This window comes from Melanerpes formicivorus, unplaced genomic scaffold (genome assembly GCF_026170545.1).
Source record: "Melanerpes formicivorus ecotype bairdi unplaced genomic scaffold, bMelFor1.0.p_v2 SCAF_5, whole genome shotgun sequence".
NCBI lineage: Eukaryota > Metazoa > Chordata > Aves > Piciformes > Picidae > Melanerpes > Melanerpes formicivorus.
In genome coordinates, this window is record NW_027142357.1 from 12,816,167 (window position 1) to 12,829,982 (window position 13,816).

Here is a 13,816-nt window from a genome sequence, read left to right on the forward strand (position 1 = left end):
AGCAGCCCCTAGGTCCCTTTTGGACACACCGTTTTCCTGGGAAGCAAGGAAGTCTCAGGTAGTTGGCACATCTCCACACACACTCTCAGTCCCACTCTGCTCCTGAGGGACTGGCAGCAAGCCCTGTCCTCAGAAAGCAGCACTCAGTGCCCCTGTGCAACAGTGTCTCCTCCAGCAGCCCAGTGCCCAGCACAAGGTGGGGTGCTTGGGCAGCTGTGCACCCTGGCTCATTCATATAGGGATATAATTCCCAACCCCACACCTTGCAGTGCCCAAGCAGGGCAAGGAAAGGACTGTGGGCACTTCTTCATAGCCTTTGGGTGCTGGGAGTCAGCCCCAGACCAGCGACACCCACAGGAAGTCCCAGAGCTTTTCTACAGGATTTCGAGGGCTCTGGCAGCAGCACACCCAGCAGGAAGGGGCTCTGGAGAGATAAAAGGACACACAGATGCTGGGGGTTAAACTCAGTGCCTCTTACATGCAAAAGCAAGCACTCTTCCACTGAGATACATCCTCCTGAAAACACCTCTGACCTGGCTTTCTTGCCACTCCCAGAAAAATCCTTGTTACTGCCTCAAGTCCTCTGAAGCTGCTGACTGAAGGGGTTGTTGGGTTTGTACGCACTAGGTGTCCTTGAATGAATCTGGGTTGGTAAGAGGGTGTGAACAGGGAGAATGACTATGGACCAGAACGGGAACATTTTTCTGCATGCAGCTCCTGGGCAGAGCTGCCCACTGAGGACTTGATGGCAGCATGCCCAAAAGTAGGGCTCGTCCGGGAGTTGAACCCGGGACCTCTCGCACCCTAAGCGAGAATCATACCCCTAGACCAACGAGCCACAGTGCACAACTGTCCGTGCACCCCCATAGTCTGCCGGGCACTGTGCTGCTGGGGGGCACTGCTGCACAGCAACCAGGGAGCACTGCGTGTTACTTCTTGGCAATGAGCACTGTCACCAGCTCCGGTAGAGCAGAATGTGCCCGAGGGTCTCTGATGGGATGCACTGGACACCTTCAACACTATGCTGCTTCCCACAAAAAGCATGAGCTGGGAAGGAGACAGAGCTGCACAGGCAGCTTGCAATGCCCCAGCCTCAGGCTGTGGTGGCCCCAGAGCAGGAGGGGCACAGGCTCCAGGAACATTTTCCAGGTTTTGCAGAAATGGAAGGAAACAACCTCGAGGGGAGCTGGCTAAGGAGCTGTGGACCATTTTGCCAAGTTGCCAAGCATTTCCCCATCAGCACCCTGTGCCACATTTCCAGGGGCCTGGCAGAGGTGATGGCCTGAGAGAAAGACTTTGGTCTAGGGGTATGATTCATGCTTAGGTTGCTATATTGTCCCAGATCTGATTCCTTAACAAGCCCTCCTTTTGGGCACCCACAGAATCACAGAAATACTGAGGTTGGAAATGACCCTCAGGATCACCAAGTCCAACTGATAACTCTACAAAGTTCACCCCAAAACCATATGCCCAAGCACCACATCCAAACGACCTTTAAACACATCCAGGCTTGGTGACTGAACCACCTCTCTGGGCAGCCCATTCCAATGCCTGACCAGTCTTTCTGTAAAAAACTTCTTTCTAATGTCCAGTCTAATCCTACCCAGTTGTAGCTTGACGCTATCCCTCTTGTTCTATCACTAATCACCTGTGAGAAGAGACCAACACCAGCCTCTCTACAACGTCCTTTCAGGTAGTTGCACAGAGCAATGAGGTCTCCCCTCAGCCTCCTTTTCTCCAAACTAAACTGCCCCAGCTCCCACAGTCATTCCTCATAAGACTTATTTTTCACGCCCCTCACCAGATTTGTTGCCCTCCTCTGCACTCACTCCAGCATCTCCACATCTCTCCTGTATTGAGGTGCCCAAAACTGGACACAATATTTGAGGTGTGGCCTCACCAGAGCGGAGTACAAGGGGAAAATCACCTCCCTACTCCTGCTGGACACAGCATTTCTGATACAAGCCAGGATGCCATTGGCTTTCCTGGCCACCTAGGCACACTGCTTGCACATATTCAGTTGCTTGTTGATTAGAACCCCCAGATCCCTTTCTACCAGATAGCTTTCCAGCCACACTTCCCCAAGCCTGTAGCACTGCTTGGTGGTGTTGTGACCTAAGTGCAGGACCTGGCATTTGGCCTTGTTGAAGTTCATCCCATTAACATTGGCCCATCAATCCAATCTATCCAAGTCCCTCTGTAGAGCCTCCCTACCCTGTCACAGAACAACACTGCCACCTAACTTGGTGTCATCTGCAAACTTACTGATGGCACACTTCATCAAGGTCATCAATAAAGATGTTAAACAGAAGCAGCCCCAAAAATGAACCCTGAGGAGCACCACTTGTGACTGGCCACCAGCTGGATTTAACTCCAGTGACCACCACTCTTTGCACCCTTTCACCCAGCCAGTGCTTTATCCAGCAGAGCCTGTGCTCATCCATGTCATGAGCAGACAGTTTGTCCACCAGAATTCTGTGGGAAACAGTGTCAAAGGCTTTTCAAAAGTCTAGGTAGATGATACTCACAGCCGTTCCCTCCTCCAACAATCAGGACATCCTGTCATAAAAGGAGATAAGGTTGGTCAGGCAGGACCTGCCCTTCATTAACCCATGCTGACTGGGCCTGATCTTCTGGTTGTTCTCTATATGTCACAGGCTGGACACCTTCCCTGCAGACTCATTTTTCAGCACACAGGGACAGCCTGCACCTGTGCCTTTAAGACTTCCCTCTTGAAGTATGTCCAGCCTTCCTGGACTCCTACATCTTTCAGGGTGGCCTCCCAAAGGACTCTTGTCAATGAGTCTCCTGAACAGGCCAAAGCTTGCCCTATGGAAGTTTAAGGTGGCAGTTTTACTAACCCCTCTCCTTGTTTCCCCAAGGACAGAGAACTCAATCATCTCATGATTGCTGAGCCCTAGACACTCTCCAACCTTTACTCCCCCTACAAGTTCTTCCCCGTCCACAAGAAGCAGGCCAGAAGGGCACCTTCCCTGGTTGGATCCCTCCCCAGTTGCGTCAGGAAGTTATCCTCCACACACTCCAGGAACCTCCAGGACTGTTTTCTCCCTGTTGTATTGTATTCCCAGGAGACATCTGGGAAGTTGAAGTCTCCCACAAAAACAAGGGGAAGCAATTGTGAAACCTCCTCTCAACTGCTTATAAAAAAATTTCATCTACCTCTTCATCCTGGTGGTCTATAACAGATTCCCACCACAATATCACTCTTGCTGGCCTTAGCCCTGATTCTTACCCATAAGGGCTCAACCCTATCATCACCTTCATTAATTTGCATGGTTTTATATGTTTCCCTAACTTCACCATCTCTTTTTCCTTGCCTACCCCTTCTGAAAAGTTGGTACCCATCTATTGCAGCACTCCAGTCATGGGAGTCATCCCACCAGGTTTCTGTGATGGCTGCTACATGATAGTTTCCCTGCAGCACAATGGTCTCCAGCTCCTCCTGTTTCTCACCCATGCTGCATGCATTGGTGTATAAACATTTCAGAGAGGGAGCTGAATACACAATTTTCAACCTTGAGGTGGAGTAGACCTTCTAGTTATCTAAGATGCCAGCACACTGCTCCACAAGCGTTGGGCTCCTACACCCGAGTTCTCAGTGGCAAGGCCAGCTTTGTCCCTGTCCCCCTTTAAAACTAGTTTAAAGCCTTGTCAATGAGTCCAGGCAACTTATGTGCAAGGATTCTTGTCCTCTCAGGGGACAGATGAACTCCATCTGTGGCCAGTAGACCCGGTGCCAAGAAAACTTCCCCATGGTCAAAAACCCCAAAGTTCTGTTGGCAGCAACAACCTCTAAGCCATGTGTTAATCACCTGGATTTTTTTTCTTTCCTTCAGTATTACTTCCTGTCACTAGAGGGCTTGAGAACACCACTTGTGCTCCTGAGCCCTCAAGTAATTTCCCCAAAGCCCTGAAGTCTTTTTTATTTGCTTTTGTGCTCCTATACATTGACTCATCACTCCAAATCTGCATAACCAGCAGTGGGTAATAGCCTAATGGCTGCACCAGGTCAGAGAGTCTCTCAGAAATGTCCCTAACCTGTGCCCCAGGCAGGCAGCAGACCTCCTTGTGGAATGGAACTGGCCTGCAGATCAGGCCCTCAGTTCCCTGGGGAAGGGAATTCCCTACTACTACCACCACCTTTCTTTTTTTTTTTCTTGTTTGCATTAGTCCTAAATCATGTGCTTGGATGACAAGTCCTGGGTAGTTGCGTGCATGAACATTCATCTCTGTCCTCATTTGTCTGGCCCTCTGTTTCAAGAGCCCCATACCTGTTGTCTGTGCACAGCTAGGAAGACTGGGGGGACTGAGAGGGGACTCACCTGCCTCTCCAGAGAGGGACCTACCTCCATTCCTCACCATCCCTTAGGTTTCTTCCTTTTTCCAGGTGAGAAAAGGGCATGGGATCCCCTGCTTCTTGTGTCACCCACACCTGCTGACCCTCTCCCAGGGATGTCAGAGTCCAACTCCACAATTCCATCTCCTTTTCATATCCCCTTATAGTCCTTAGCCCTGCAACTCCTTCTTTCAGCTCAGCCTGTTCACATATAATACATATGTTATATCTGTAACCCTCCATTGTAAGTGCCAGGCTCCAGCACTCACCACAGCCAGGGACCCGGACACCTACACATCTTCTCAGAACCTCTGTCTGGGTACTACCAGTTCTACCAGCAACAGCCCTCAGCCTGGTTGTAACCATGGCTGGATTTCCATCACTAACTGACTTCACAGGCTGCTGAGATACACCCAGATGACTTACCTTGCTTGTTCAATGACCTCGGTCAGTGTACAGAGGTCACAGACCCCAACAAGCTGTGAACAGTCACAGCACCCTCTGGGACATCCACAAGCGCTGTTTGATCACCCTGTGCTGTGTGTCCCAGAGACTTCTTATCACCTGATCAACAATGGGTAGTACCGGCTCTGCCCACATGGGTGGGTGGTGGGCGGTGCTGATCTCTGCAGCAGATGGCCATCTGGTGTGTTAATGCCTCGTTTAGATTTACCGGGAGGTGCTGGTTCCACCCACTCTAGCTCAGCAGCCAGCCCCCAAACTGCCAGCCCCAAGCATAGTAAAGCTGTTTTGCCAGGCTTCAAAAAGTCCTAAAAAAAGCTTTTCAATGGCTTTTTTGGCTACAGATTCCCTACCCAGCACAGCCTTACCTGCAATGAAGCTGATCTCTGCAGCAAATCACCCATCACCCTGCTCCCACCCATCTGCTCCCTGCAGCACTGACATTCACCCCAAAAGAGATATTGATCTCAGTGGGGGAGGGAGATAAATTCCACTCAAACCTGTAGCACCAGAACGGGGAGGGAAAGAACCATGGACACTGGTCTGTATCCTGCAGGCTCCAGGAATCAGTCCCAGGCAACAAGTCACAGTGCTTTCCTAGGGCACTGTCAAAGAGGGGGTTCTGGGGATGCAAAAGCTCATGGAGATGCTGGGTTTGAATCCCAGACCCTATTTTGTCCCAAAGGCCCTGACCTCAAAAACCCTCTCTGAGCACACAGTCTTTTCTGCAGTGTCCAGCACTGCCTCCAACTGCCTCCCCGGCCCACACAGTGCGGCGCACCTCACTGCCAGCTTTTGGGGTTCATCCTGCCTATGGGAAAGTGTTTAAGCAGGATGGGGCACCAATGACTCTGCAACCAGGCTCCACTGCTCTCCCATACACTGCACAAGAAAGTGCATAGCCAAAATCAGGGCTCGTCCGGGATTTGAACCCGGGACCTCTCGCACCCAAAGCGAGAATCATACCCCTAGACCAACGAGCCATCACACTGTAGAGTTCTGCAGCCATGACCTCTGAACCTCACGCACTTTTGGGGAGTCAGGGAGGGAGCAGAGAGGTCCATCTTACTGTGACCAGTCCATTGAGCCAGCAACTGGAGGTGCCATGGGGTTCAGTGCCCATCATCTCCAACACTCACCATCTCTGGGGGTTTTCCCAAGACCACAGATGTCACCTCACCAATGCCCTGTCCCTACAGGGGCTCAGACTGGCAGTGGGTGCCCAAAAGCAGGGCTCATCCAGGACTCTGATGTGAGATCACTTAGCAACCTAAGCATGAATCATACCCCTAGACCAAAGAAGCAGAGCACACAGATGGGACCCATCCCCAGTCCTGTACCCCACAGCTCCATGGGGCTGGTGACAGTGCTCATTGCCAAGAAGTAACACGCAGTGCTCCCTGGTTGCTGTGCAGCAGTGCCCCCCAGCAGCACAGTGCCCGGCAGACTATGGGGGTGCACGGACAGTTGTGCACTGTGGCTCGTTGGTCTAGGGGTATGATTCTCGCTTAGGGTGCGAGAGGTCCCGGGTTCAACTCCCGGACGAGCCCTACTTTTGGGCATGCTGCCATCAAGTCCTCAGTGGGTATCTCTGCTCAGGAGCTGCATGCAGAAAAATGTTCCCGTTCTGGTCCATAGTCATTCTCCCTGATCACACCCTCTTACCAACCCAGGTTCATTCAAGGACACCCAGTGCCCCCCAGCAGCCCAGTTCCTGGCAGACAGTGGGGCTGCCCATGCACCTGTGCACCATGGCTTATTGGTCTAGGGAGTATGATTCTTGCTCAGGGTGTGAGAGGCCCCGTGTTCAACTTCTGGATGAGCCCTACTTTTGGGAACCCACTACCAGGCACAGCCCTTGCTGCTTGGCACAGGGGGCCCAGGCAGCCTCATTAGTTTGGCCATGTCTTCACTGCTGGGACATTCTCTCCAGTGTCAGGAGTAAGGTGCTGCTCGTTGCCCCCTGGTCAAAAAGGCACAGCTCAGCCATGGCTAGGACTTGTCCCTTCCTACATGTCGGAAAGGAGTCATCAGGGGAGTGGAACATGGCAGAGTGATGCCATATACCCTCTGGGCAGTGCTACCTAGGGTTGTGGTGCAAGGTGAGGGCATGAGGGAATCTCCTTTGCAGGCATAAAAGTCGAGTTTATCACCACTGCCCCGTGGAAAAGATGGGTTTAGGAGGCAAAAGCTGGAGATGCTGGGGATTGAACCCAGGGCCTCTTACATGCAAAGCAAGCGCTCTACCACTGAGCTACATCCCCCTGTCTGTGGAAGATGTACAGGTAAGATATACTGCCTCTGTCATCTCAGTGATGGTCTAGAGCTTCCTAAAATTAGTGTCAGATGAAAGAGAACCAATGTGGCCACAGTACAGGGTCCAGTTTGCAGACACATAGGGATGCCAGGCCTGACCCTTAAGGCTCCACCATATCTGGAACATCAGGGATGCTGTCCACAAAGAAGACGTTGTTGCAAAGGGAGGGCTCATCCATGAGTTGAACCTTGGTCCTCTCACATTGGAAACAAGAATTATAACCCCAGACCAAAGAGCTGGGGTGCTGCACTCCAATGCACCCTAGCCCCTCTGCCCTCCACATTTTAGGGTTTAGGGGTGTAGCTGAGGCTGTAGTTTTCCCCCAGCAAACTCTCAGCTTAAGGGTGCTGGGAAGCAGCCCCTGGGCAGTCATGTGCACAGGCAGCCCAGGGCTTTTCTAGAGTTCTGGGGTGCTCCATCAGCCACACAGCCAGTAGGGAGGTAGATCTGGGCAGGCAAAAAAAGGTAGAGATGGTGGATGGGTTGAATCCAGGAATTCTCGCATACAAAGCAAGTAGCCCCTGCTGTACTACATTATATCCCCCTGGACCTTGCTACCAACCTCGTGAGGGGACCCACCCATCCAGGATGCAGCATCAACCCCACTCTGCACCAGGCACCACAAAACCCCACGTTGCCACCAGTGAAGGTGAATGCCCAAAATCAGGGCTCGTCCGGGAGTTGAACCCGGGACCTCTCGCACCCGAAGCGAGAATCATACCCCTAGACCAACGAGCCAGGACAGACCAAAGTTGCCTTCCCTTGGCCCCTGTGCTCCACCCACCTGTGGTGCTGAGTGCAGGGTGATGATTCTTCAGTGTTCCCATCTCCTATTACCACCCCAACAATATCCCTCTCCTTCTCCCCACAGGTGCCAGTGTTGCTTTAGAACAAGGGGCAGAAGCTGCAAACACCGCATTACCAGACATTTCCCCGGCTGTTCTTTTTTTCCTCACCTTCAGGAGCTTCCAACCATGGCAGTTGTCAGGGTGCTGGTACTATGGGGCTCCAGGACTATGAGGATGGCTGTGGAGCAGGATGGGGAATTTTTTTCTGGACATAGTTCCTGAGGATTGGGCTGCCTATAGCTGTGATGAAGTGGGAAGCTGAGCTGCTGAGGGACCCCAGCTGGTGGTGACCTCCCTCCATGACAGACAGCTACAGTGGGTGCAAGGTGAAGACCTGATTTTCAGACAGTCCTCCCACAGTGAGACTCCAATGCTAATTATATTGCATTGCAGGCTGTGCTAGAGTAAAGGTTCCCTCCTTGGGGCACATCCAAACCCTGTGAGCTGACCCAGGGGAACATGGATGACTCAGCCATAGGCAGGGCAGACAAATCTCGCTCCTCTCCACTGCCTTGCAAGGAGTGGGCAGGGGGAGCACTGAACACACCCTTGTGATTTCCGGGTCACACAACCCCCGTGGTTGTCTGACTTCTTCAGCTCCATGCATTCAGTGCTAACAGCTGCCTTATGCAGCAACAGCCAGATGAGCCCTTTCCTCTCTGGGAAATATGCAGACATCTAATTCTCATCAAACGTGATTTGACAGCCTTGGAATATTTAACTGAGCAATTCTTGAGTGTCAAAGAAAACTCCACAAATATTTTGTTCCCAAGACCTCTTAAACCGTTGGGATTTGAGATCAGCTTTCATTGTGCTTATCTCTGTCTCTCCCCAAGGGCTGCCCTCCCTGAAGCAAGAAACTCAGAGGACAAGGGGGTGTATAGAAGCCAGGAGCAGTGTCTGGCGATGATTTTGTCTCAGGGGTGCTGGCAGAGCCAGCAGGATTGCAGACTTGCTAGGGTGCAATCCTTGTGAGCCCCACTCTCATAGGTAGGAGTAGGAGAACCAGCCAAGATGCCAGGGATTTTCAATTTGCATGTTTCTTCCCCCATGACTCACATATGTGGATAGCCTGTTATTTTCCTGCTTTATGGGATTTCCAGCCCTGGGGAAGAACCTGGGCTCTTGACAGAGCCATAGCCTGTCTGGCTCCCCAGGCTGGTGCAAGGCCCTTTCATGGCAGTGAGGTCACAGAAAGATTCAGTGTCAAACCCCTGCAGTTAGTCTGTAGGTGTCTAGGGTGGGATGTCCTCTCAGTGGTGCATTCCCCTCCTTCTTATTCCTTCTTAGCCCAGTAACTACTTTCTCTCTGCTTCCTAAAGCCATCTCTCCTGTTCACAAGGGCAGGTGTCCTCTCTGCTTTGATGGTGGGAAGTTGCATTGCAGAGCTTTGGTGGACAAGAGAGGAGACTTTTGTTGACATGCCTGCAGGCTCCCAGCTCCAGGGACCCTGTCTCTTTACCCAGCTGCACGTCCCCAAGCATTCTGGCCATGAGTGCTTACGCCAGCAAGGAGGGATGAGGGATGTTGCCTGCTGAGGCCAGCTCATCCTCCTGGTGTTGTCCTCAGCTTGGCACCCAAATGTTGGGCTGGGACATACCTTTTGCAATCCAGCAAAGGCACAAGTGGTGAATATGTCTCTTCATCCTGTCCCACTTCTGTGCGTCACTCAGATGTTTGTCTTCTCACCTTTACATGCAGAGGAGCCAGAGAGATGTGCTGGGATCTTGTTAGCCCAGCCATCATTCAGCCACCATCAGGATGTCGCTCCAACCCTGTCACTAGCCTCCTGTTCATTAGGGCTTTCACTCCTAATTGTCCCACTTGTTTGCTACTCACACAAGTGCTCCCTTTTCCATGAGAACCCTCTATGCTTCTCTGTTTTTTCCAACGTAAGCCATGACTTCATTCCTTCTCCCCAGCTCCCCCATTGCCAGTGGGGCAAAGAACCCATTAGCATACAAAATGCTCACTGGTTGCTTCTATCAGCTTCTCCAAAAAGGCAAATGCAGACAAACCTGAACAAGACCATTTGCCACATGCGGTGGTGCAGGTTAGGGTTTTCCCATGGTTATAGGCACCCCAAAGAGGAGGTCGATGCCCCCATGGATGTTACCCTGCAATGGGGAACTATCACCCACCACAATTCATGCACTGTCATTTCTGCTGGTGCAGTTGACTTCACCAAAGCAAAGGACAGAAGAAAGAAAATGAAGGTAAATAGAGATCTATAGGAAGCAAAGAGTGCTGCAGCAGGAAGATGTTGAGTGACAACAAGAAGGTTAATCCAAGAACATGAGCAGTTGAGGGAAAATAGGAGGCAAACAGCAGACATGAAACTCCACATAAGCAGGCATGGACAAGGGGTTGCTTTTGGGCTAAGCTCCAGGCTTTTCTGAGAGAAGTTTCTGCCACTGCACTTAGAAGATGGAAGTAGGCAATGCTGGGACCAAATCCCAGAATCCGGCTATTTCCCTCCATGTGCATCCTTTCATCCACTAAGCATTATTTATCATCTCAGTCTTGGTATGTAGTTCCCTGTTTTGAACTAGGGCCTTTGGCTGCATTGTCTTTGCAGGAATCTATATTTTTAAGGCTTGATCAGCAGGTCTGTGAGGTCCTGCCTTGGGCAAGAGCTGGCTGGGGGGAATATGTGGGAGTTAATGCAGGACAGCTTTTGAGCTGGGAGCCAAGATGGCATGACTCCCAGCTGAGAGTCACAGCACCCATGGGAGACGGAGTGCCAGATCCAAGACAGAGAGACCTGCAGGGCACTGAAGTCCTCCCTTCCCCAATTCTGTTTGCACTAAGGCACCACAATTAACAAGTCAAATCAAGGACTTGTGTGGGTTTTAATCTCCTTTGAGACACTGGATCTTCAGAAAAATAGCCTGTAGAATGTCACTGGTGGAGTAATCCTGTGAAAAGCCACATAAAAACTGTCATTATTCTTTCCCCTGCTCCATTCAGGACTGTCCTAGACAGCAGACTGGTGGAAGACAGTTGCACAAGCCCCAGATGCCTACTGCTTTCTAACAAAGTTTTTGCTGGAAATCCAATGGTTTTCCCCATTGTAGTGTTCAGAGTTTTGCATCCCATCTTTGCAAATAATTTCTGGAGCTGGGATAAATACATATGAGCAGTTCTTGGAAGAGGAATGAGAAATCACACCTGGTGCTTGGACTGCTGAGCAATTCCCAGATAAATTTTCTCCACATTAAGAGCATTCCTGTGAATATCTCTTGAGCAATCAGCTGAACTTGGTCATAGTCTTTTGAAAATCCACATGCTTTCAAGCTTAGCTTACTCATTCCTTATAAACTCTCATAAGCTTTATGCAAAATATCAAACTACCAAAGAGAAGAAATATTTAAACAATACCCATGGAAGATTCTTATTCTCCCTTCCATTAGCTGAAGAGGTATTGCTTGATGATATATGGCATCTTGGAAAGAGGCTTTACTCAATGCCTGACATCTTTTTCCAGAGACACCTGCATCTTTTCCCTCTAAAACAAGTATTTTCCAATTCTCTAATGTGTTCAAATGAAGTCTTGGGCCCAGACTTTGCAAAGAGCTCAGTATGGAACTCACTGTGCTGTGACTGGGGCCAGCGATGGGGTTATTCTTGGCCTCAAACTTACCAGCTCACAAGCATGGGACCTCCAGGTCTTCTGCTCAGCATCAGAGTAAATCTTCCTGATGAACACTAGTTCAGCTTTTGCTCTTACCTCAGTATCTGCACCACAAAAGGAAATTAAGTTTGTTCTTTGCATTCTTATTATGACATTTCTATATCTGTCCTGATAGCATTAACACCAGTTTGAGCAACCATCGTGCTTGGTGTCTCTGAGAAACATTAGCATGCCTCTTTGTGCAACACCTCTAATCAGTCAGGTCTCAGCAAATTTGAGTTCCTGAATGTTTGTATGTCCAGAGGAAACCTGGATGAGCCTGCACCACGTTTCATATTGCAGTCATCCCTTTCTCTAACAGGGCTGGGGATACTGCTGTGGAGATGGGCTGCTGGACAAAGTGCACCCACATCTGGAGTGGGATGGCATTCCCTGAGCCTTCATACTGAGCTAGCACAGGGACATGAGTATATTCAGCTCACATTTTTCATAGGGCTCACACAAGGAAATGCTACATCTGCACATATGTCTATGTGTGCATGCAGCAGCTCAGAACGAAACATTTCTGCTGCTTCATGAAAACACTCAGCCAGATGCAGACATATCACATGCCTCACTGGTACCTGGGCTGTCTGCCTTTGGGTCAGTTCATACTTATTTGTGTAATGCTGTTGTAAAGAGTAAGAATAAAAAGCCTAATGCTTGAGGTATGGTTTTGTCCTGGCATATCTTAGGAATTTTCTACTCTTCATTGTCACCCATAAAACATTGGATAAGTTTGGAGTAGAATGACCATCCAAAGGAACATCTCACAAGAAGTCCACTTCTGCCTTTCTTCCCTGACCCCATCCATCCTCCTTAGCTCCTCCTGAGACATTGCTAAAAAATGCAGGGAAAACACCATTTTGGAATGCCAAACCTTTGTGTTCCCACCTCTTCAAGGGAGCAGGCAATAAGTCTACTCCTGCAGGAAGTCCTCCTTAAGCAGGTGCTTGCTGTCGGGCAGCAAGAGAGGTTTCTAGGTTGAGAAAGCTGCCCTCAGGCTGGTCACAGCAAACCACACATTTACATCAGCCCAGTGTGGAGCTGAGCAGCAGAAACTCCCTTTTCAAACAAACAAACAAACAAACAGAGACCTTTTGCGCCAGTAACAAGCTGCCTCCAGAGCAAGTTACCCCTCCACACCAAAGGCAAAAGGAATACCAGAAGACTCAGGCTATGATGTAGAATAACTTTAATGAGAAGGAGAATAAACCAGTTCAGAGTATGCATAGAGCATTTCCAGCGCTTGGTAAAGGAACAGATAAACCCCACCCCGGGACAAGCTGACTCCTACAGGGTGTTTCTCTGCCCCATCACCCCATGACTATCATCTTCCATCTACAGCCTGCTATAAGCATTTTCGCCCAGCCAGCAGCAAATGCTGTGTAGTACTGCAGGATGTGACACCTACATGGAAATATAAAGTAAGGCTTAGCTAGAGAAAGGTGTACAAAGGCACGATCTCAAGTGACAAGCTCACATGGCTCCCTTCCTCCCTTCCCCACAACTGGGAAATCCACGGGCATTTCCTAAGTCCTCTTCCCAAATCTTGGTCCTGTGCTTTGTTTGTCCTTCCTGACGTGGCTGCTTAGCTGGCATCCGCAGGAGGGGCTGACCGCCGGGGACAATCCTACAGTCCGCTGCCCAAACACAGCAGTCCCGCCTTCCCCAGCCCCCGAGAACTGCCAGAGGCCACGGGAACCCCACAGCACCGGAGGTAGCTCCCGATTGCTGCCGACGCTGTGGACCCCACCGTCGTATTTTGCGCGTAGGAGCTGAGGATGGGCCCGGGCAGGGTGACCACAACAGTAGGGGGCTGGATGACGGCAGTGGAGTCCCCACAGCGGCGGAAGCAGGGCTGGTTGCAGCTGGTGGCCAGCGGCCGGGGACCACAGGAGGAAGGCAGGCACAAGTCGTAGCAGGACATCGCTCAGCAAGGACGCAGACCTGAAAACGAGAACCAGAGTGTAAATGCAAGGCAGAGGCTGGTCCATCACTGCTGAGACCTCTCACAGTAAGAGGTGTGGGAAAGATAGCTCTAGGGAGAGTTTGGATGGTTTAGAAACCTGAAAGAAAGACTTTCCAAATGAGCAGGAGCCAGATTCCCCATTCCCTCTCTCTGTAATCCACCCTGGAGAAAGGATGGAGTTTGGTTT

The 13,816-nt window shown here is 50.6% G+C and overlaps 1 protein-coding gene and 5 non-coding genes across 6 annotated transcripts; 1 reads left to right on the plus strand and 5 right to left on the minus strand.

Annotated features, from left to right (window-relative positions):
• Positions 1 to 766: 766 nt before the first annotated feature.
• On the minus strand, positions 767 to 838 carry TRNAP-AGG (transfer RNA proline (anticodon AGG)). The gene has a single exon. It is a non-coding gene; the product is annotated as a tRNA-Pro (tRNA).
• Positions 839 to 5,730: 4,892 nt separating this feature from the next.
• TRNAP-UGG (transfer RNA proline (anticodon UGG)) lies at positions 5,731 to 5,802 on the minus strand. Its single transcript has one exon. It is a non-coding gene; the product is annotated as a tRNA-Pro (tRNA).
• A 495-nt stretch (positions 5,803 to 6,297) lies between these two features.
• On the plus strand, positions 6,298 to 6,369 carry TRNAP-AGG (transfer RNA proline (anticodon AGG)). The gene has a single exon. It is a non-coding gene; the product is annotated as a tRNA-Pro (tRNA).
• A 642-nt stretch (positions 6,370 to 7,011) lies between these two features.
• Positions 7,012 to 7,083, minus strand: TRNAA-UGC (transfer RNA alanine (anticodon UGC)). The gene has a single exon. It is a non-coding gene; the product is annotated as a tRNA-Ala (tRNA).
• Positions 7,084 to 7,802: 719 nt separating this feature from the next.
• Positions 7,803 to 7,874, minus strand: TRNAP-CGG (transfer RNA proline (anticodon CGG)). Its single transcript has one exon. It is a non-coding gene; the product is annotated as a tRNA-Pro (tRNA).
• Positions 7,875 to 12,576: 4,702 nt separating this feature from the next.
• Positions 12,577 to 13,587, minus strand: LOC137441537 (feather beta keratin-like). Its single transcript, XM_068139203.1, has 2 exons — positions 13,295 to 13,587; positions 12,577 to 12,613 (listed from the first exon to the last, which is right to left on the minus strand). The coding sequence occupies exons 1-2, from the start codon at positions 13,585 to 13,587 to the stop codon at positions 12,577 to 12,579; spliced, it is 330 nt and encodes a 109-aa protein (XP_067995304.1).
• Between the last annotated feature and the right edge of the window lie 229 nt (positions 13,588 to 13,816).